General features: G+C 38.9%; 2 protein-coding genes across 5 annotated transcripts in view; both read right to left on the bottom strand.

The window, feature by feature from the left end:
• Window positions 1–2441: 2441 nt before the first annotated feature.
• Window positions 2442–18676, bottom strand: LOC109463458 (cilia- and flagella-associated protein 77-like). Its single transcript, XM_019760283.1, has 6 exons — window positions 18345–18676; window positions 13647–13746; window positions 8536–8770; window positions 7923–8028; window positions 7228–7329; window positions 2442–4052 (listed from the first exon to the last, which is right to left on the bottom strand). The coding sequence occupies exons 1-6, from the start codon at window positions 18405–18407 to the stop codon at window positions 3924–3926; spliced, it is 735 nt and encodes a 244-aa protein (XP_019615842.1). The 5' UTR covers window positions 18408–18676; the 3' UTR covers window positions 2442–3923.
• Window positions 18677–20684: 2008 nt separating this feature from the next.
• Window positions 20685–23819, bottom strand: part of LOC109463448 (F-box/LRR-repeat protein 6-like) — a 14155-nt gene continuing 11020 nt past the window's right edge. Inside the window, exons 8-10 of one of the 4 annotated variants that reach the window (XM_019760270.1) lie at window positions 22864–23032; window positions 22190–22344; window positions 20685–20891 (exon numbers count right to left, since the gene is read on the bottom strand). In XM_019760270.1, the coding sequence (XP_019615829.1) occupies window positions 20765–20891; window positions 22190–22344; window positions 22864–23032 (451 nt within the window). In that variant the 3' untranslated portion in view covers window positions 20685–20764. The remainder of the gene's footprint in view (window positions 20892–22189; window positions 22345–22863; window positions 23033–23819) is intronic. The other 3 variants (XM_019760272.1, XM_019760269.1, XM_019760271.1) reach the window with 3 other exon arrangements.

Genomic DNA, 23819 nt, shown 5'->3' with positions numbered 1-23819 from the left:
TCCAAACAATTAGTACAAAATGACGAAAATGTGCAGTAAATGTCAATATCAGACAGATTTCCTCATCTAGAATATTTTTTTTGTTTTGCCGCCTTGAAATTGCATCGAATGCTTGTAACTTTTTCTAACTGCGGTTTTAGATTTTATTTCATCGACAGAAACTAATACTTGTGAAAAGCAGTGATTATCTTCGCGAACAAGTTTGGTGTACGTTACATACTAACAACAGTGATATAAATGAAACGACTTCAATGCTCAACAACGTACTTTTTAAAGAAATGTATGACAATGAATAAACAATAGCTTTACATATATCTATCCTACAATTATTTTGTAATGTTTACAATAACTGGATACCAGAAACATGCAAAATATCAATGTGTAAAAATGTCTGTGTATTTGAGTAACAGAATAGAAGACTTTCCTCAGTATTTTTTGTTGTTGAGATAAGTGAGCACCAGTCACCTGTGTCGGTAATTTCAGCCCAGAATCACCACTTTCCGAGCCAGTAGTTTGATGTATTTGTGTAACTTCTCTAGTCAACGGCAGCGTTTGTGAAGTCAAATTGCACGATACGTCACTCCGCGCGCCTAAAGCCAGGGTAAACTGGCGGGGAGAGTAAGGCCACACTGGCTTAATTTCATGGATGACATACTAGGGAGACCTGAAAACTAGCGCGAGCGGGCGAATAAAAAAAATCCGGCAAAAAAAAAAACGCTGCTAAACCACAGAAATACAAAGCTGGTATTGTGAATTTGCGGTAGTACATAGCGACTTCTACGACAAGCCGGTACATGCTGTCCTTTTGCCAACCGTGACAGTACTGAGTTCTTGAGTTCCGTGGAGCTTCGGCAGCCTGGCTGCCATCCTCCGTAGTTACCACCGGCTCCCTATTGTCACTAGCTACCATGGACTACGGAGGATGGCAACCAGGCCAGAGCCTCAAAGAGGATGTTTTTTTAATGGAGAACAGGCGAAAATCACTGCGTGCCTGGATGTCATCCATAAAATGAAGTCAGAGTGGCCTAAAGGTATTACCCCACGCATATGGTGCTCCGGTAAGCCGTTGTCACCGTCAAAAGAAGCTATTAAAGGCAGCGTTCTGTCCTCCTAACCACTACGCTAAGACAAATTGAGCACTTTTCTTTCCCTCAACAGCTATTAAGGGATCTAGGCGCGCTGAGGAGAGCCGGGCACCCGCTTGAGTAAAGTCTTCGTCCGCTGATTAAACCATCAATCTAGTCGCCTTGTTTATCCCCCAGTCCGGCTTTCAAGTGCCCGGCGGCTGGTTTCCCTGGGTCGCTGGGAGGGTCGGTCTGTGGCTTAGCCTCCTGCCGCAGACATTTTAGCGTTTCTAGCCTCCTTTGCAGGCGTCCCGGGTTGCCGTTTTTTTTTTGGGGGGGGGGCTGTCTAATCGCACGTTCTAATGGCAGCCACTTTTTTGAAACATTCGGATGGCGTAGCCGAATAGTAGTCAAGCTTGCTGAACGCCAGCCAACTACAGCCGATTTTGCACCAACGTACTCCCAACCGTGGTTGGGCGGCGTTCGGCTAGTGTTCCCAAGCCCAAATTTGTGAATGTGTCACAGGGGCAATCAGAATACTGACAAGCAATACTGTAAATCACTTTATATTTGTGGTCTTTTATATTCGCGGTCTCTTCTGCACCGCGAATTTATCATTACTGCGAACAAATAATTTGCTTTCTTCTGCACCTGCCGCCACCGCGAACATATAGTTCCGTGAACATGTCCATTTCTCTCAGACCGTGAAATTTTGCTACTGTGAACATAAACTGATTTACAGTATGCCCTCCTTCCTTCAAATGAAGTAAGATAGGTTTGTACAAAACGTATATCCTTACTTCATACACTTGAGCACTGTAGAAAAGTTCATATTCCTAAGGAGACTAGACAAACCTTCCATAGAAAAACATATGTTCTTTTATCTTTACTATAACTGGAAAGTGAGTTGAATTTATGTAATGATAGCTAGTTTTATTTTGTATATATCTTTTCATCATGTTTTGTTTTGACATGTACTAAGCCCAGTGTGGCAAAATGTGCAATAAAGGTTGTCATTCATTCATTCATTAATTCTTCTCCTTTCTCTTTATTCCTCCGTAGGAGAGCAATATCACACTAATACACAATCACGGAAATAAGTCACTTTACATATGTTAATTAAGATATGATAATTAAAATATATGTTGTGGAGTATTCACAAGGATAATCAAACGATCATAATATCGAGAAATAAAAGGTGTTAGCTTTACGTTACGTATTGCACTATAGAGTATTTTTGTTGTCTCTCTTTTGCACCATAATAAAATGCCCAAAAGGCATTCATTCATTCATTCATTCATTCATTCATTCATACATTCATTCATTCATTCATTCATTCATTCATTCATTCAGTAAAAGAAGCAGACAGCAGCCATGTTCACATTTACATGCAACAGAAATTTATTCGGACACAACCCATGGTGACCACAGCTATAGCCAACTCTGACCTCAACCTATCCAGCACTTATTCACAAATAACTCACACAAAATATATGTGACAGCAACAAAAACAGTTCTACCTTCTTCCCTTGTCAACCATCTTTGTAAATTCTAAGAAAAATTCACGAGATTTAAAAAAAAGAGGTTCCTCTAATTTCTGTTGTTGTTTTGTTTCACTCTGGGCAAAGTTGTATTGTTGCAAACACATAATAACAATGTTGACATATATGTACAAGCAAACAGTACTTTTACAAAATAAACTGTACAAACAATATAACAGTGGAGATATACATGTATCACTGATGTTAAACTGAGATGTTCTTTCAGTCAGTTGTGTTCAGTACTTTCTTCTACCATTAAAAATGTAGTATAAAATGTTTACTATCTTATTCAAGATACCTGTGGTAGCTTCTTTCCAATATAATATGAAGAAATAAAAAAATGTGGCTAGTAACATCAGTGATAAATAGATATCATCCACTGTTACAAGAAAAAAAAACAGATATGTAATTCTTTCTTTAAGTTATTGTCTTGAGACAAAGTTAAGAATTCAAAACCATTGAAGGCATAAATGGGTACAAATCTGGGAAGCACAGTGGCAATTTCTGAAAAAAAAATTTTCTTTAAGAAATGTCTAATAGATTCTTGGATGGTGTTTATGTGAATGGATCCCAAAATGTGACTGAATTATCACTTAAGTAGTTGGGGGTTCAGAATTGAAAAAAATAAAATAACATATTATACATTTACATTGTACAAAACCTAATCTCTAGCCACAAAAGTTTTTTCTCATCAGATGAGGCCACACCAATTCAATTTGTTGGTTCTAAGATTTTTTCAGAAAAAATATGAAACAACAGGGCGAAAAAAACAGGCCTTGGCATATCCTATGATAGCCCCAAATGCTACAAAAGGAGCCATAGGCTGGTTTATAATTCAATGAATTTTGAACTTGAAATCAAACCACTGCATTGATAGATGGAAAAACTGTAACAAAGAATAGAAGGCATAGACTTTCTTCAACTGTTGGGGCCAAAATATGTACATTTTGGTCTTGATTCAGAACCTAAAATGTTTTTTTGCAAATCGGAAAAAAAAATGAAGCGAGCGAAACCGAGAACCAATTAACTAAATCGGTGTGGCCTTATTGTAACACTGTTGAAAGCATGCACAATTTGCCGTCAGCAAATTCTGAATGTAGATGATTAAATGGCACAGAGATTTTACTTTGCTGGGTAGAATAAAACTGAGACGTTAGCAAAAGTCAAGTGCAGTTAGAATTATTAACACATGGCTTTGTTCAGCACTTGATTTTGCTAACAGAATAATCTGTAAGATTAATACACTGATGATATGTGTGAAATAGAAATAACCATACATAATAGGTTAACGACTTTGTATTTGGCGAAATTAAAGACTTTAACTCTTCGCCGCCGCGTAGATTCCGTGGCCGAACACTCCAGTCCGAGACGTGGCGTCGTGAGAATGCGCCCGGAATGCCAATTTTCTCGCCTCTGGTGACCGGAAAGTCTCCAAATGCGGGTGCACCTACGGAAAACAGATGGAATAAGAAAACTCTTAATGCATTTGGGTAAACCCCTAGAGTAAACGCCGCTCGCAATCTACTCTCGTTTCCTTTCAGACAAGGGCCATATCGATGGATGGAAAGCTCCATATCTGTCACTTACGACCAGTTTTAATGCATTTCACACTTCTGAGGGTAATTGCGTTGCGTCTAAAAATCCAAATCACGGATAAGATCTATCGCCGGCCCCGCCATTATTGACGCTGGTGTTCCATTTTGGCGTGGAGCGAGATTGAAAGTGGCAGCGGTTACCGTACTTAAATCCCGGAATTTCATTAAAACTGCATTAAAGGCGTGAAGGTCTACGACCCGGCTTTGTACGCGGGCGAGAAAAAGACGTGTTTGGGGACCTTTGTCTCCCTAATTTGAATTTAGATGAACAATTTTCTGATGGCATCTTGTTTGAAAGTTCTTTAGAGTGTTCCCAGTGATGTTTTAAGGGAAGCCATCGACTGCTTGATTGAGAGACACCCGATAATGACGCCTGATAAAAGTCTTCGGAGTCGGCCTCTACGAGCAATGAAGTACGCTCGGGCTGCGCCAACTTATTCCCCCGCTTCTCTAACCTTCTCAAACTGACTGGATGTTTGGAAGGATAATCTCAAGTGCTACTTTTAAAGACACACATGTGCACTTCTATCAGTATTTCCTAAAAAGATAAAGAAATAATGTACTCTTTTGAAGATCTTTGCTATTCTATGTATATTGATTAAAACAGAAAAGCAACCTCGGCAGTAATAATCTTATTTGTACGTAACCGTAGCCTTTATGTTTTCCTTCAAATATTCCATATCTTTAGACCACTCAAACAACAAATAAAGCTAACTTTGCTTTTCTGCAACTGTTCGATCACATCACTTAGACCAAATTAAGAATTTCAGTGACAGATTAATTCCAGATCACTTCTCCCCAGCCCTGTTGGCTGTTTTCCTCAGCACACATTTGTCTTCTGCAAGCATTTTCAAATCTCATCATCAAATTGTGATGTCTTTATTATGTATACCCCAGTGAGTAGACGTGACTAAGTGCATTACCAACATCATTAGTAGGGCTGTAGGAGTTCAACAGGGAATTAACCAACCGCCTGGGGTGCTTTTAAAAACCCATACGGCATAGCAATGAGCTTGACGCAGGGCTTATATTACTGAGCAGAGGAACAATTAACGCTGCCGAATCATTGTGATTGCTGAAATTCGGCAGAAAACTCGAAGTTGAGTCTTGCGAACTAAGGCAAGGTAATTTGTTATTTCTTTGTGAATTAATGATGGCAAACTGAATATTAGCACTGACAAATATGTACAAGATTGCATGAACAGGGATAACAATGCTATGATTAATTCACTTTTCATCATTTATGATTATTGTTTTATCCCCCTATTTTGCTGATTATCTTGACAGAAAAATTAGACAATTGTTTGTTTTAATGTGAAATATTTTCTTCTTTATTTCAGTGATAAGAGAAATGATTTTGGCTATCATATTTTATTTTTTCTTTGTTGCCACCTTTTTCTATGATATTCTCCCAACATAAGAGGAACATTAATTTAAGAGTATCAAATCACATACTGGCTAATCCTTATGATTTTTAGTTTCTTGTTTTGAATGTTTGCTTAAAATATAATTTAGAGATCATAAGAGAAAATTTTTGTTTGTTTGTTTTTAGATCACATGAAGCAGGAAAGTATACTCTAATTTGTTGTTTTGGTCCTTGGCTATCCCTAATTTTCAGTTTCTCTATTGTCTACTTTCTGTTAAATATCACCTGGAGATCATAAGAGAAAAAAAAATTATGCTAAAATTTTTTTTTTGTTTTTAGATGACAAGAAGCAGGTAACTTTACTCTTCTTGTTTTGATCATAAGAGAAAATAATTAGTCTATCTCTCTCATTGTTTTTAGATGACAGGGGAGAGGGAAAGTTTTTCTTTGTTGTTTCCTTAGTTTACGGCTAATCTCTTGAGTGGAAGCCTATCGCTCCATCACACTGCCAGCCTGGATGGGGAGTTTGACTCGCTGGGAATGGTTCAATCTGGAGTACTTACATTAGTGCTGCGATGGGGGCTGACGGCATTAACAACTCTATTATACACCTCCAAAGGGAGAGCTTCCAACTACAGATATGCATCAGGATCACAAACTTGCGTGAAGCGAAATTGGCAAAACGCATATTTGACGGGCGCGCGGCTTTTATCGCGAGACCAGTAAGTGTGTTTAGATTATTCCCCCATCTATCAAGCCTTTCGTTCTGGTACGGTTGGGCTCGATGAAAGTCGACATAAAGTGCCCAAGCCTCCATCTGATCTGCCAACACCCCAATCAATTGACGGCAGTGATGGAATGTTAGTACGGGTTTTTATCGGGCACTCGGGACATCGCGCTGTAATAACCAAACATTGAATTAGTGGCGAGCAAATTAGAGCTTAGTGACTGCCGATCTCTCGGGCTCAAATTGTTTCTAAATCAAGAGAAAAGGGCCCTTCGGAGTGTGAGAAGTCATTGATACAGCCCGATGCCATCAAATAGAAGCGAGAGAGTCGTTCGTTTTACAAACTACAAGCGAACATCACGCCATTTGCAGGGATAAAGTGCACAAACGAGCCTTCTTGGCACGCAACCCCCGCCGTTAATGTGCTTTTTACTGGGAGAACACAGCGCCCTAAAGTTGGGAAAATATAGTTTGATGGCGGCACTTAAAGCAAAGTAAGGGAATGTCTTTCAATCGGCTGTTGAACTTTAGTGGGTTGGGCAATGTTGAGAGTGGTTTATGCTCCACGATTATTCAGTGGCTTCATGTGCTTCCCTGTTGAATTCTAAACACAGGTCAACTTGATAAAAAAGAATTTTGTCCTTACTTACCGGTTATATGTTTTATGAGCCACATCTATCATACACAATAATAATATTTTCTAAATCAACATTTTTCATAAGCCTAAAATATTTTGAAGTTTGTGGTATCAAGGATTAGGTTTGTTTATCTGCTATTATTTTTTATTTTTTATTTTAAGTTTTATTACTAATAGTTAACTTTTCACTATTAGGAACCCAAACATACAAACCAAGCAGAAATCAGTGCCACCCAAAATATTACTTCCATCTCATATTACTTCTGTCTCGTAAGTATTAAAGCAGCAAGAACTTACCCTTTCAAAGCGAGGCATGTGCCAGAGGGGTGGTGGCTCCACCACTGGGCTGTACTTTCTCAACAATGAGGCCCTTGTTTCATAGATGTTGCCGTTTAGGATCTGTCAATGTGAAACAACAACACAGTTTAGATATTACGCCTTTGCCATAATAGTAAAACGAAAGTCAGCTTTGGTCAAAGAAAATGTTGTTTCCTATTACGGGTGATGGTTAGGTAAGGATTCATTTTTTTACTTATTCTTTTTATAAAAAGGATTCACGTTCTGAACAAACTCCAAAATGCTCAATATATTTTGTCCCCAACAGTTCTTGAAAGTTCTTGTCTTCCTATTTGTTTCTAGTATTTCCATCTATCAAAAATAGCAGAGCTTTGATTAAAAGTTCAAATTCATTGTTTGAATTATAGACCAGCCTGGTGCATGTATGTTGACTTCATGGCTCTTATTATAGCATTTGGGGCTATCATGGGATGCATAGGCCTGTTTTTAAATATTATCTTAAACTTTTTTCAAGATATTTTTTCGCTCTGCTGCTTTTTTCTGAAAAAATTTGAGAACCAACAAATCAAATTGGTGTGGCCTAATGAATGAACACAAGGGGGGAAATGTGTAGTGCTACCTTTTTGTTTGTTCGTTTATCAAGGAATTTCCAATTAGTGACAATACAACCACTACCCTAATTCCTGGAGTCTTACCTTTTTCTGTTGCTTTTCACGGTTTGCCAGTTCTGTGAGCCTTCGCTGCTGCAGCCAGCGGTCCTGGTACTTATGCTCTAACAGGTCAAACACAGGCGTGGACGGTCTGGGGAGGAACCAGGGGAAAAGTCTGTTAGAGTCCTTTATAAATTCAAGTCAAAGTTTATTGCATAACAATTGTAGAAGGTACAATGTACCTGTATGGCAGATACATGTAATAAGATTACTTAAACTGGGATGGGTCTATCGATATAGGTTCAATGGGCCTGGCAGAATGTTGAATAGAACTACTAACTAAGAACTACATGTAGTACACCTCTACAAGTACAATGTACATGCTAAGCTATGCTATAATATATTTATAATATAGCGTATATATATCATAAATCAGGTTGCAAAGGAGCACCTGAAGCTATAGGAATGGTACAGTTATGATTTTATTTGTCTGCTCATTTCGTATCAAATTTGTAATGAATTTTCTAGTTAATTTTGTTGACATGGTATTTTTTTGACTTTGATGACCAGTCTACTAAAAGTGACTATACACATGACAAAATATTAGAATTTGATCATTTTTAATGACTTTAATAATTGTCTGTAAAATCCAAGTCACCTTGTGGAAATGCCAAAGGTCATATCAGGAGGAATGCGCCTGGTGCGGATTTTGTTCTCGCTGGGCGACATTTTGCGCCGGATGTCGTGGTTGGCGCGGAAGTGGTAGTGTTCGCCGGACGTGACCAGGCCGGCCTTGATGGCGGCACGGTTCAGGCTGATGAAGTCACGCTCCCGTTTTTGCTCGCCGGGTTTGGACGTCATGGAGGGTAGCGCCGCGTTCCAGTTCCCCATGGCTGGCAAAACAAAATGGCGGCCACCTGTTAGATCACTGACTACATGTACTATAACTATCATCCTAAACTCAAGCAGTGAAGAAGAATTTTCAAAGGCATCCAGTGTAATTTCGAGGTAGCAAGACAAAAAATAGTCTGGATGAGGAAATCTGTGTGATATTGACAATGTCATTTTACTGCGTTTCTTTTTCGTTGAAGAGCTTGATAGCCCCAAAACAAGCTACATGTACGCAAGGCATCTCTTTATTTTTTGGGGCACTGTCCATAAAATATAAAGCTAGAACCAGCCTATAATATAAAAAAAACAACGGTTTTCTGTCAACAACATGTCATGTTTGCCAGATATCAGTATGCTATGGGGCAGGGTTGATTCAACTTACCTGACTGTACATTTGTAACATCTAATTCAAAAGAATGACCAGAAAATTGACTTTGAAAATCCAGTTTTCCTACCCTAAAATTGCATTGGATACCTTTCAAATTCAATTCTGAAGTTCAATTGGTGTCATTTTGTTGTCCATTTTGAAAAGAAATCAAAGCATTTCACTTACAAAGTATCATGAAGTAATTAAAGCAAATATTCATAATGAAAAAAGTAAGTCTTGATGCTGTAAAAATCAAGTCGCAGACAATAAGAGAATGATGATTTTTGAAATTTCCAAATTTCTGAAGTTATTCAAAAGCCCAATCTTGTACTGTTTTAAAGTTTTGAACCATTGACAACCGAGTGTATTTCTTACATCTTTTTGCAGTTTTGTTTATCTGCTCTACTTTCCTTTGTGAGGTTTGAGGCTCTTTGATCTGCATTGTGATCATGATCTAACCACCAAGTAAGTAGTCTGACACATTTCCTGTTGTACAATAGTTTGAGCACTGAACACTTAGTACATGTACGTTGATCTGAAAACTGCTACACAGAAAAATCCCAACCCATTTTGTCTATTGAGCTTCAATGGGGTATTGAGTTTCCATTGTCCAAGTTGGTAAACCCTTCCTATTGTGGAGAAAATCCAGCTTGAGTGTTGGACACATTGTAGGTGTAAGCGGCGGAAGGTACGATCCAGTTGGTAGCTTACGCGCCATCTTTGGCAGCCGACACTGAGAAATAACAGTCTTTAAGGAGATCAGGCGGAGGTGTGGTAATTTCAGGTTGTACCTCTTTACGGCCGCCATTTTCTGCCCGTTTCAAAGAAAATGTAAGCTCTTAGACAAACAATGGGAACAAAGTGATGCAAGCCATGTGGTATGTACCAGAAGACCTGGATGTTATATACGCCAATTATGGGGAGTTAGGCCCTGAAAGGGCTCAGATATTACAAGTGCACACAGGATTCAATGTCTCACCTAAACTACACGCCACAAATCGTGCGGAAGAACTTAGGATCAAGTCCCTGAAAGGAGAATCTATTTGCACCGACTTGTAGGATGTCATTAAAGGGAACACTTATATAATCGCCTGGAAAAAAGTCTCCAGCAGAATACCGCTGGATTTGTCAGAAAAACTTTTTGGCCTTTCGGCACTTTGAGGTGTAAGAATTAGGCTAACAGGTGGGGAGACTGCCAAATCATGGCTAACTTGAGAACACCACCGGATTTCCTATCCAAAATCGTCCAACTTTGTTCTCAAACTAAAATGCTGCAATTTTGATGCTTAAGCAAATTGTAGTAAAATATGTACCAAGCAATATTGGCCAGGTTTTGAAGGCAACATGTCATCTTCAAAAAAAAACCTCACCCAGCTTGACAACGAAATACGCGGTGACAGTTTGGAAAGCGACGATCATCCGTTGAACCAGCTGGCATAGTTTTGTCTCGCCGACTTTAAGCACCAAACCATCCATGGTCAAGTTTACGCTGTGAGTTTTTACGCTCCAGTGAAGGCAAACACAATTAGGACATAAAGGAACCGTGAAGTTTGACGTTCAATTTTACGCTTGAAGGAAGCGATGTCCAGAACTTTCTACAGTTTTACACCACAGGATGGTGTGGCTATGCTTTTTTTGGAAGACAAATTTGTCAGAGGCTGAAAAATGGGTGGATAGAGAAACACAGGAATGAAACTGTGCTGAACATCAAACAAAATGCTTATCCAAGTTCCTTTTCTGCTTTGTGCAAACGCCCTTTGACAGGAGTCTACGCTCAACTTGCCGCACAATATACTCAACTTCAGCCTGGCTGAAAAGACGAGTCAGGAAACCGATTCTTTTCAAATTAGCCGCGTCCACGTCATATTAGAAGCCTAACTTGCCATGGCTGACACGAAAACCTACGCAATCCCGGTAACGTGGCGTATGCGGTAAACAAATGCCTGTTCCTTTGAACGCTTCATGGTTGAGAGAGGGAGGACAATATCTATGGCTCTCTGAGCATCGTCAGTATGTACCAATTTTAGAATGGCAGAAATTTGCCAAAGAAAACAGTCCAGACTCCGGAATAAGCAGCAAATACCGTTGACTGCCAAACATAGCTTGTTTTGTTGCGTTGTGAGGGTTGTAACATGCAATTGCAAGCATCATTGCCTTTCAAATGCAACTTGGGTTTGTTGGGGGATGGGAGACATACAACTTGCAATGGCAGGCATGCCTGTTCTCCATGCAACACTTCCTTGAAGAGTTAACCGTCCAGTAAATAGCTTCCCCCCGTTTTGTGGATGCTCATATCCACAGAGAGAAAAATGTTAGGCGGCAACATTTTTCTTTGCTGATTCCGAAATGTTTCTGAAGTCACGACAAGAATGCATTACTAAATAGATAAGCTGGGCCATTTTGAAATGCCAAGTTGCTGAAGTCATATGTAACTGTGTGTTCCGGTACTATATCTTTTTCTGACAGTACTGAACGTTTAACAGAAAGTCATTTTATGAAATTAAACAATTGTTCTCAGTCTAAATGTTACGTCTACATATTAGATTATGAGCATGTTAGCTCATGAGTTTTTCTCTTATGGTTGTTTTTGAACAAGATCCTAAAAGCTTGTGTATAATTCATGAAAACGATTAGGAACTGAACTAAACAAAGACTGTAATTTCGGACCATAAAAGTAAGACAGTGTATAATTTCTTGAACACAGGTTGAGAGATGCACACTACAGTAGACACTATGCCCTCCCCCCTACTTACAAAGATTGTCCACTCATTCACTAACAACCCAGCTGACTAGTGATCTCACATCACAACAATTTTTCTCACCCGCAAACGGGCAACCTTTGTGTCAGATGAAACACTCGACGTTTAAGAACCTTTTAATTTACTTAACGTGGTCTTTAATTAGGGAGAGACGACTTGAGAGCAATTTGGTTAAATAGTTTTGGTACCGGCCGTTAAGTGTTGTAATAGCCGGTGATATTTGAAAGGACAGTAATTGTACAAATGAAGACATGCCAGAAGAATGACCTAAGGGTGATGTCATTTCTCACCACTTTTGATCGGGAGAAGACCTCAGTATACCCAATACAATTTCAGGACGGTAAAACAAGATTTTCCTTTTTAAGTCAATTTGCTGGTCATTGTTTTAATGTAGTGAGTTGAATCAACCCTATCCCATAGCATACTGGTATCTGTGAGGTAAAAATGTGATGTGACTGTTGGAAAACCATTTTTTGTTTTGTGTCATAGCCTTGAGTGCTGGACAGTTTGGGGGTCAGCAGAACAGACTGGAGAGTAATGGCGGAAAACAGAACATCCTGGAGGGACATGGCTACAGCTGCTATGCATCTACTCTGATGCCTGCGGCTTGATTGATTGATTTATCATAGCCTGGTTCTAGCTATTTATGGGTGGTACCCCAAATATAAAGAATTGCCTTGGGTTGTTTTTTTTTGGGGGGGGTGTTCCAATCACAGATACAGTATCAGTATGCTATTGAATAGGATTGATTCAACTTCAAGCTACTACTGTGACATTACTAGTAAAAAGAATGGTTTTGAAAACCCAGTTTGACTGCTCTGAAATTGCATTGGCTGTATTTCTTTACTCCATTCACAAAAAGCATAATAAAAACTGGTTTTGAAACAGGTGTCCAATTCACAACCACCTGTGAAGTAGGGCTGTACCATTTTAAGCAGTCTCAGGGGAGTCTTTGATACAAACTTTTTACTTTGTAGGTTGTAATTGAGATAATAAAATTGAGGCAATAAAACAATCTACAATACAGGTGACTAATGGGAGGAATAATGTATTTTTATAGGAGTAAACTTTTTTGATATAACATTACATTAAACTATAGCAACAACATAATTTTAGATTTTATTTGGTCCAAGGCACTTGCAGTTGTTTAACAATTATTGCTAGAAAAAAAAAGGGGCAAAAGATTTGTTGGGTGACTAAAGGACAGTTTTGCTCTAAGGTAATGCAAGGGGAATTGTCCAGTGTGGCAGAAGAGACCTCTAGTGGTGGGAAAACAAACTGCAGAGATGTCACAGATGGACTGATAGCTCTGACCTGCCACCTAGGGGATCGTTGTGGAACAGCAAGGAAATTTCAACTGTGCTAGATGTGTGGGTAAGAAATACATGTATACTGTGGACTTTCAGTGATCAAATGTAGGAATAATGTTACATGCTACGTGTTCATTAACCTTCTCCCTGTAGAGCAATTGAGCAAAATGGCTACTTCAGTTTGCTGCATCCATTTAATGCAATTTTAGGTTTGCAAAACTGGATTTTCAAAGTCAAGTTTTTGGTCATTCTTTAATTTATATCTGATATCTGTGAGTCAAAAATGCAATATCAGTGACAGAAACCAGTTGCTTGTTTTGTATCGTAGGCTGGTTCTAGCTATCATATATATATATTTGGTCAAATTGGTGTGGCCTAATCCTCCATAGAGGGGGAACAACAGATGATTAACCGTATAGTGAGTGAGTGTGAGTGTTGTTACCTTCTGCAGTTCCTCCATCCTTCCCTGTGTTTGGTCTGCCGTATGTGAAGTCATCAGGAGGCAGGGTGAAGCCTCGCTTCAGTGGTCTGCCAAGCTGAGACTGAGGGACAGACAGAAAACAAAGCAAATGCATAATGTTTGTAAACCTTCAAATGGTCTGGCCCAACAAACTACTGCTCTGTTTATTCTTACTCAAAGTCAAATACATTTATATGGCACATTTTAACATTCATGTACATTGTAAAGAAATGACAAGAAAATTGACTTTTTGTATGACCTTCTAATGTTACAATAACATGCCATTAAAATCTTTAACATTGATGTGAACTTACATGGACATTCATCAACATCATCTTAATAAAGGGAAAATAAAACACTTTGCTTTAGTCTGCTTTTCTCTGACAAGCTAAATTGTGATGGATACCATTTGTGCATGTACATGATCCAATAATTCTAGAACAATATTGGTTGTGACAGAATAAAGAAGTTATGAAAAGCCAGCTTTTGCAGTTGCATTTGGACAGATTATTAGCCCTGACAGTTAGTTCTATATACATGCACCTGTTCTATAGTTTCTGAATAGAAGATTGATCAAAAGATAAATCATTAATTAGCCTGGCTTGTCATTAGTCTTTTCTATCTTTTCTAAAAAAAATCTGAGAACTAACAAATCAAATTGGACCAGGTGTGACTTTAACAGTTCTTATGATTTCATCTTGTGAACAAAACTCAATGGATTTTTAGTTCTAAACATCAATTTCTGTACCATTGTACGGGCCTCTTTCAGAAGGCATTCTTCAACTGTGGAAAAACTCTTGTCGTCAAAATTCTCACCAACAACTCAACTGCAACCACTTCAAGCCTTTTCCACTTCAGCCAGCCCTTTCTTTCCCCATTTAGCTATATTTACCTCTAAGTCTATAAGTTTTACATAGTAAAACTAATTTTCCAGGTGTGTTCTGCCCTTTCAATGTTGAAGCACATCTGGTCTGTTACCATGGCAACTTCCCATGATGCTTTACTGTATCCCATGATGCTTATCCCGACAATGGTTGGCAGAGGGAAAATTTGGTCTACACAATTACCAAGCTCAACACTTCACAACACTTCAGTCTGCCACTTAGAAACCTAATCATGCAAAAAAAAAGGGTTGATCTCAAAAAGCGAAAGGACTTCAAAAAGAAAAAAAGCACAGGGGTCTTTGTAGTAAACCAGGATCTTAACTCCTTTCTTCCTCTTAAACTCTTTGAGGTTTTTTTTTTCAGTGGTTTTCTATGGACTGAAAACTGCTCCCTAACAACAGGAAATGGAAATAAATGACAAAATTATGTTGTTATGGAAAGTAAGCTACTCTTTCATGGCTTGTTCGTCAATAATTCAACATGTGATCTATCACTTCGCAAGATAAAAAGCTTTTCTTTTGTTATTAAAGGAAAAATGATGCATGACGGATGTAATATAAAAGGACACTTATCATCGATAATATGGTCTTCAAATATTTATCAGACCATAACCTCTGTTTTTTGCTGGTTGACAAAATCTTATTAAATCTAAATTCTAACAAATCTAAATGTACAATTATAAGAAGTAATGCATATATTCAAATGCATACATTTTGTAGAACTGTAATTCCTGATTATTTTCATGGTATTTCTATGTTCTCAGTTTTCACGGTCACGGTTTTCAAGGCCAGGACAGTGCCTCGCAGGACGCAATCTTTATTTTTTTTTGAGAACAGGCAAAAAGCAATGCACACGGGGATGTCATCCATAAAATTAAGTCGGTGTGGCTTAGTCTTAATTGCATGGGAAACTGGTAGATTTGGGTGGGAATGGCATGATGTCCCATTGTCCACGAGTTAAAAAGCGGAAAATCAAATTTGGTAAAACATCCTTTTCACAATTTACTTCACTCACTAGAAAATTGGGAAGTTGCCAACTGACTTTGTTACTGTCACAGTTTTTTTAAATACTTAAAACTTGTCTCGTTTACAAGGTATATTGATGTGGTAACAGCTAGTATGTCACCTTGGTGACAGCCAGTTAACGTGATCTGTGCCTGTTTGTCACTTTGTTGTTACTTTTGCAGGATAAATAAACAAATGATACTGTTACGACCTAATATAGTCAAGTCAAGTCAAGTCAAGTTTATTGCGCAACAATTGCATTTGATACAATGTATGGCAAGTAACATTTAATAACTATAAACTATTTCTACTAGTGTACTAATCTAACTTCAATGCATGTATATATGTTCTAATGGAATGTTACATTTCACAATGCAGTGACAAGGTTTCTCTTTTGTATAGCAGTATGTATATATTGGCCTAAACAAACAGATACAGAGTCGGGGCATGATAACAATATGTTGAAGATTTCTCTACTTGTCCCAGGTAGTGTTATTTTATTTTTACATGATATCATTAGTTTTTTCCTTTCTTCGTTATAGTATGGACATATCATTACAAAATGGTACTCATCTTCAACTTTGTCTTTGCAGGCAGGACACATTCTTTTCTCGGCTGGTATCTTTTTGTGACGACCCTTCTCAATTTCTAGGCAATGGGCACTTATTCTCAGTTTTGTAATACTAGATGTAAAGGATTTGTTTCGGATCACCGAGAGGTAATTCTCCATGGTAAAGGTTTTCTTGACTTTGGAGTATGTCTCGAGTTTACTGAAGCTCCTTATCTTTTGTCTCCAGTTGGAAAGAAATGTGTCCTTGAGTCGTTCCTTAAACAAGTTTCCAAAATAGTTGGCGTCTACATTACAGTTAAGCCAAGTATTTTGAAAACCATGTCTGCATAATATATCTTGTACATGGGAAGCCCAATCGTGTTCTTGTACAACAGCAGTATCGTAGGCTTTCTTAACAATTCTATTATTACACATGTTATTTAATCTTAACCAGTACTTAATCAGTCTCGTTTGAGTTTCTATGTACAATGGGAAAATTCCTAGCTCGCCCATTACAGCAGCATTAACAGAGTTTCTGGGCACACGAAGCAATATTTTACAGTAGTTGAGCAATACATGTTCTAAATCGGGGATCTCATAACAAATATTGGGTTGCTCTACTAATATATTTTGATCTCTCAGTACACTTGATTGATATATAATATTCATTTTATCCGTATATTTCCTAATATATGAAACATGTAATTGCAAAATCCAGGTCAAGTAGTTACTGGGGACAATATAGTATCATAGCAACACTTTATACTGAACAGGTGTTCAATTTTGACTCTACAGACCCCACCCTGAAAAATATACCTCACGCCTACCTAGCCAGGGGGTATCTTCAAAATTGAGACCTTTGAGTCCAAAACAGGACCATAACACTGCCATTGAGGTTGAGTGGACTTGTTTGGGTGTTGTGGAGTCAAGTGTTAGATGTCAATACTGCCAAACAAAACATTGCAATGGTTTATTCTTCGACCAAACAAAGACGGTATTTGTATCCAATGCCCCGCAACGCACGCTTGTCCGGCCATGTTAGGATAGAAGTCGGATTCGTTTTCACGCGGACCCAAGGAACCCTTTGGTAGCGGTACTCCGTGCATTTCAACGCCTTTTAAAGGACTTCCTATAATGTTACCAATTAAAAGGTATCCAACGCCATTTCAGGGCCGCATAACAAAACAAAACAAAGAATATTCTGGATTGAGAAAATCTGTCTGATATTTATTTAATGCCTTTTCTTACCAAATTTTTATCACATCATTTTATATTTGAAGCATTTGAAATAGCCCAATTAAAACCATCTACTTGCACATAAAGCAACCAATAGTTTTTTTAATGAATTTTTACTGGAATTTTCATTCTCTGTTTGACCAAGAATCTTTTTTTTTGTGGGGCAAATAAAAATACATTTTACAAATGAGATGAGTGTCAGATGCTTCACATTCTATATTGTAACAAAGTCAGAACAGGACTACTTAAATATAACCTGTGAATTTTTTTAGAAGAAAGTTCATTCTCTTTAGAAACACCTACAGACCACTGATAGTGGCATGACCTTTGCCAAACATTCTGTTTCCTTTTCTAGATTCAAGATTTTTAAGCTCCTTGCTTCCATGTTAGCACGTTTATTAACACAAATACATGTCAACTACAAAATAGAAGTACAAAATGTCTTAAAATTGTAGTTACTAACTAATAAGGGCTAACTTGTTTTTATTTATACAGAAAATCTGGTAACTTGATATGAGGGAAAACTTTCATCGCTTGGTGGCTATGATACAGTAACAACATACAACCAAAACAAACATCAAAATCACTATTTTAACTCTTGCAATCATTAAAGTAACCTTATTTTCTTTTTTTTCGGATAAAAGAAAACCATTAATTGAGCGTTTCCAAAAGACATCACTTTTCAAATGGAAAGGCTTGAGGTGGAATTAATTTGAACGGTAAACATTGGTGAAGAGAAGACCATTCAACTGACCCCCCTCCCCCTAATTTCAGTGTTATCAACCAAAAATTGAAAGTCAACAATAGAATAACGTCGTATTGTAACGTCACAGATGGACAAAAATATCAGAATTAGTACAAATTCGTAAACGCAGTGCAGCGAAGATGAGGTTTTGTCAATTGGGCTGAGAAAAGGCGAGCACTCTGGTTTAAATTAAGGGCACTTGAATCGCTTCGGTCTGGTTACCACATGGTGTAGAAATCTTACAAAAAAGACTGCTCTTACCTTGGCCAAAAGCGGATTTTCGTTCATAGAATCCCTGTACAGTCCTATCCGGTCCTGTGCCATGTTGTACACCTGTTCCTCGTGGTTTGGACGCCCAGGAGCCGCAGAAAATCCTTCTAATAGACCTGGAGATCGCACCGCTTATCAAGTCGCACGCTACCCAATGTTTTCCACTGTTGTGTAGCCGTGAAGGGGCGTGGTCTGTTTCCCTAGCGACTGTTGCTACAACTCGGTCACCTGATTGGATCGACCAATCACATGGCGGCATTTGGCGTCGTGGTGACAGGACTGTTCCATGATGACGCAACAGAGGGGTGGCGGTGAAACAAACCCGGAAGTGACAACAAACGATGTTTTTCTTCGTTTCGTACGTTGTTTCCGTCACTGTTCCGACACAAACGCAAGAGTACAGCTGTTTGAAAACTGCTAGTTCATCTACTGGATATCAGCAACGCAACGTGTTATAGTTTTGGAACAGGAAAAATTGCGTTACTTTGCTGTCACCTAAGGTCACAGCAAGTAAAATATTTATGGTGACATCAGCGCGCGGATTAATTTTCGCCTGATTTGGGAAAAAAAAAGGAAACAAGAAATTTTGTTGCCTTCTGACAGTGGTCAACATGCCGAAAATGGGCAAAGATGTCTGTAGCCATGTTGGAAGGTGGATGGCAGATAAGAAAAGGAGACAAGAAAAGGCTCTGATTTAATGTTTTGTTTCTTACTTTGAAGCAGTAATAATATGTGTGATATATGACTAACGTTAAATCAAAACCATTTGTACAATGATTGAGTCAAAATTTTCAAATGTAGGACCTTGTTTTTTTGGCCCGCCTGGTTTCTTTTTGCCCTATCGCATAAGATTTGGAGTCTGCGGAGGATGTCATCCATAAAATTTACTTCCCGTGGCCTGAGAAAGGCAATGAAGGAGGTTGTCTCAGGCCACGGCAAGTATATTTTATGGATGACACCCTCCGCAGACTCCAAATCTAATGCGATGGGTCATGAAAACTTTGACATGGCGCGCAAAAGAACACAAGATTCTTTCACTTTCAAATTTTGAGGTCATAAGCCTGATAGCTATTAAATAACATTTCGACAAAAGTAATACAGTATCACTTTCTTTATTGGTACCCTTTGTTCATTTGCCAATAATGAATAATTTGTGATAATTCATATTAAAAAAGATACCAAATACATTACTGGCCCCACCCAATTGTAGTAGACTATCATAAATTACAAAGTAACTTATAGTTCATAGGTAGAATTGTTTGATTTATTTTGTATTTTGTACTTCTATTTCTTCTAATTAGTTAGTACTTGACCATATAAAAGCAGGGCCTGAAATACTTTTTTTAAATTACCTGCACCAGATAAATTTTGGATCATACTAAAAACTGTTCAGAAACTATTGCCATTATTTTTGTCATGCGTTTTTGTAGGTGGTAACTGTCAATGCAGCATATAAAAATCCACACACACTTTTTTTTAAAACCCAGTATATGCACCAGTGCAGGTTAGGTACAGGTAGACATCAGAAATACCTGCACAGCTCCAATTTTACCTGCACTAACCTGCATATACCCAGTACATGGACCAGTGCAGGTTATGTGCAGGTAGACATCAGAAATACCTGCAGAGCTCCAATTTTACCTGCACTAACCTGCATATACCCAGTACATGGACCAGTGCAGGTTATGTGCAGGTAGACATCAGAAATACCTGCAGAGCTCCAATTTTACCTGCACTAACCTGCATATACCCAGTACAACAATGTACATGCACCAGTGCAGGTTATGTGCAGGTAGACATCAGAAATACCTGCACAGGTCCAATTTTACCTGCACTAACCTGCATATACCCAGTACATGGACCAGTGCAGGTTAGGTTCAGGTAGACATAAGAAATTCCTGCACAGCCCCAATTTTACCTGCACTAACCTGCATATACCCAGTACATGGACCAGTGCAGGTTAGGTACAGGTAGACATGATAAATATCTGCACAACTCCAACTTTACATGCACCAAGGTGCATGTGCACCCAGTATTTTGAGCTCTAGAATGGGTAATTTTTGTTGAGTTAAATGTACATGTACGTTTCTATACATTCCACTTTTGAGACCAACAGTGAGGTTTCATGTGCTACCAACTGACTGGTCTTAAGGGTCCTGGACTCCTGGACCTTTTGACAAGCTGGCCTTTCATGGCATTTATGAGTCGGCACTGTACTGAGTTCCGTGGAGCTTCGGTAGCCTGGGTGCCATCCTCCGTAGTTACCACCGGCTCCATATTGTTGCTAGCTACACATGTACATGGACTACGGAGAATGGCACCCAGGGCCTCGTTGGAGGTGATTTTTTTTCTTTAATTAAATCAGATTTTTATAACTGTTCTGAACTTTACAGAACAGGACATTTCTAAAGCTAGCATATTTGTCTCCTGAGGTCAGCGATGGCCTGTTCTCCAAACAGCTGCTTCATGCCTCTGGGCAGGGCTCGACATGATGTCAGGTTCAGGGAGGTCAGATGGGGACAGCCTTCCAGCACTGATCTACATACAGGACAACAACATTGCATTTGTAACTTTTACAGGGATCCACGTTAGCCTCCAGGCTTATAGAACTGGGGGTTTGGTGGTCTTCGGCTATTTTCTGATTAGCCCAGTTCTAAAAAAATGGGGGTAATTAAAAAAAGGCTGGCTATGTTGTCTATTTGCAATCAAAAAATAGCATATAATCGCTCCCAAAGACCATGAAGACCCCCAAAACCCCCATTTTTTGGCATGCTATGGAGGCTCGATCCATGTCACTTTCCACTCCTTCTCATTCAAATGTGCAAAATACTGTCACCACTCTTTACAAATAGATACGAGTCAAATCACAGACCTCATCATTGCTTTCTTCAATTTCCCACTACACTTACTATGTTTCACAAACTGTACCACAACACTAGGTGTAGGTTTGGTTGATGACTTGGAAGAAATTATAGCTGCAGGTTTGGAGAGTTCTGTAAACTACGTTACCACAGATTTCTGTAACCTCTGTTACCACTCAAGTAAGACAGTCATGAAGTTTAGATAAAGTCTAAAGTTTATAAGAGACTGAAGAAATTGCTGTTTTGATGACATTTTGCATGTTTTCTGGGTTTCAAGGGAAGAAAAAAGGAGTGTTCACTATCACTTGTAGCCACCATTGCTGAACAAAATGGCTTACGTAGCAAAATGGCATAATAGTAAATGTGATGACACCGGGAATGAATCAAAAGTGGCGGGAAGACAGAATCTACCACCATCACGGTTCAGAGAGGGTTGTCAATGTGGCCTAACAAAGCAGACCTGACTTCTTAACTAGTAGAGGGATAAATCTCTTTGAGTACTCTAGCAGACAATTGAGATCTCATCACAAAGGACAAGACTCAAAGAGAGCTGGAAGAGATCTGTCCCCATTAGAAGAGACTCCAAAGAGAACTGCTGTAGATTCCTTCTTGACACCTAAGGTTGGACCCTCTCAGATACAATCTATTGTTTTGAACGATAATTAAATGGGGATTAGTGTCTAACCCTAACAATGACATAAAAACAACAACAAGGCAGCCATGTTTTCACAGGTGATTTCAAAATAGACTTTTCAAACAATGGAAAATTATGAAAGAAAACAGTCGTAAAAAAGAGACCTGTAAGAGACTGCAAGAGATCTGAGATACATGTAGAATTTGGGAGAACAATGCCTAATCCAAAGACAACTGCTGAGTACTCAATTGTCCGCTAGAGTACTCAGAGAGATTTATCCCTCTTCTAGCTAAAGTGCTTGTGTTTAAATTATAATATTATGTAAATAAGTGGCACCTGACCTGACCATGTCTGAAGTCACACACGTCCCACTCAGACTCAACACCTTCAGCTGGGAGCTGGCTCGGCAGGAGGACAGTTTCCTCAGAGTTCTGTCCAGGTTTGTGTCTTCATACAGATTCCAGGACAGGTCCACCTCTACAAGGCTGTGCTGACACTGTGGGGATCAACCGGATTACATTTAAAATAAAAGTTTATCTGCCCAGTCTACCTTCATACCAAATTTAACATCATTTTTCCAAAATGAAAAAGTTGAATCTGAAGAAAAAGAAACATGGGCGAAAACAATAAATGAATATTATTTATCAGGGCTCGAAATTCATTTTTGGGAATAGGTGCACTGGTGCACCCAACCCAAAAAATTAGTTGCACAGGAAAATTTTTGGGTGCACCATATAAAACAAAAACTAATTACAGATCTTACTGCTCCTCTTCTGCTCCTCTTCTACTTCAAAATCTTGTACTTTAAACAAGTACTACTACAAAGATTTTCTGACACATGGATGCCAAGAATATCTAGTATTACTGTATACATTTAATATGTACAAAAATACCTACAAAAATATTTGGGTGCACTAAGGTGCACATGCACCCGGTATTTCGAGCCCTGTTTATAATTATTATATCAAAATGAATAAAATAAACTTTTTTACAAGAAGAACAAAGGAGTTTCTACCTTTTGTATGATGACTTCTATCCCTTCATAGCTGTACTGTATATTGCTGGTGTTGGAGATGAAGAAGAGTTCCAGACAGGTGACAGGCAGACTCTGCAGTCCTGCCGTGCTGATGTTTGAACATCCTCTCAGGTCCAGGAGCTTCAGCTTGTACGAGGTCTTCAACAACCTGGGGAACATTGAAAGGTGCATGTTTCATAAAGAAGGATTTAGGCTGATATGCACGACTTAATAGGCAAAAACATAGAATCTTTCAGATGACAGCCACAATCTTTCTTCTGCAACTGTTGACAGCAGTCACGTGACCAAGAGGTTAAAAGTGCAAGAGGTTAAAAGGTCAACACAAGTCACATGACATAACAAGGGTGTTTTGTGTTGGTTAAAAGATAAAGGTATGTTGTAGTCCCACAGCCTTTTTCATGCCATAGGGGCATAGTGGGTTGTTAATCCAATGTGTCTAGAGCACGGTATTGGAAGGCAGGGTCGTGTGGCATAATGGAACGGAGTTAAGCTCAGGACCAAGAGGTCCCGGGTTCGAATTCTGTCATGTATGTCACCAACTCTAGTCATGTCGCTGATGTTGTGCCCTTGGGAAAGGTATTTTGCATGACTTTCCTCACTTCCCAGGCTTAAAAACATGCCCTGTTTGGTAAAAAAGGCTTACCTACAGATGAAGTCGTTGTTGACAGAGCTTGATGTGAGGAGGGTGTTACTGGCCTGTATAGAAAACATGTCTTACCTACATGTACAGATGAAGTCGTTGTTGACAGAGGTTTGATGTGAGGAGGGTGTTACTGGCCTGTTTGGAAAACATGTCTTACCTACAGATGAAGTCGTTGTTGACAGAGCTTGATGTGAGGAGGGTGTTACTGGCCTGTATAGAAAACATGTCTTACCTACAGATGAAGTCGTTGTTGACAGAGGTTGATGTGAGGAGGGTGTTACTGGCCTGTATA

Source organism: Branchiostoma belcheri, unplaced genomic scaffold (genome assembly GCF_001625305.1).
Source record: "Branchiostoma belcheri isolate BF01 breed outbred unplaced genomic scaffold, Haploidv18h27 scaffold126, whole genome shotgun sequence".
NCBI lineage: Eukaryota > Metazoa > Chordata > Leptocardii > Amphioxiformes > Branchiostomatidae > Branchiostoma > Branchiostoma belcheri.
Note: the sequence above shows the minus strand (reverse complement) of the source record. Positions and strands in the feature narration are given on the sequence as shown.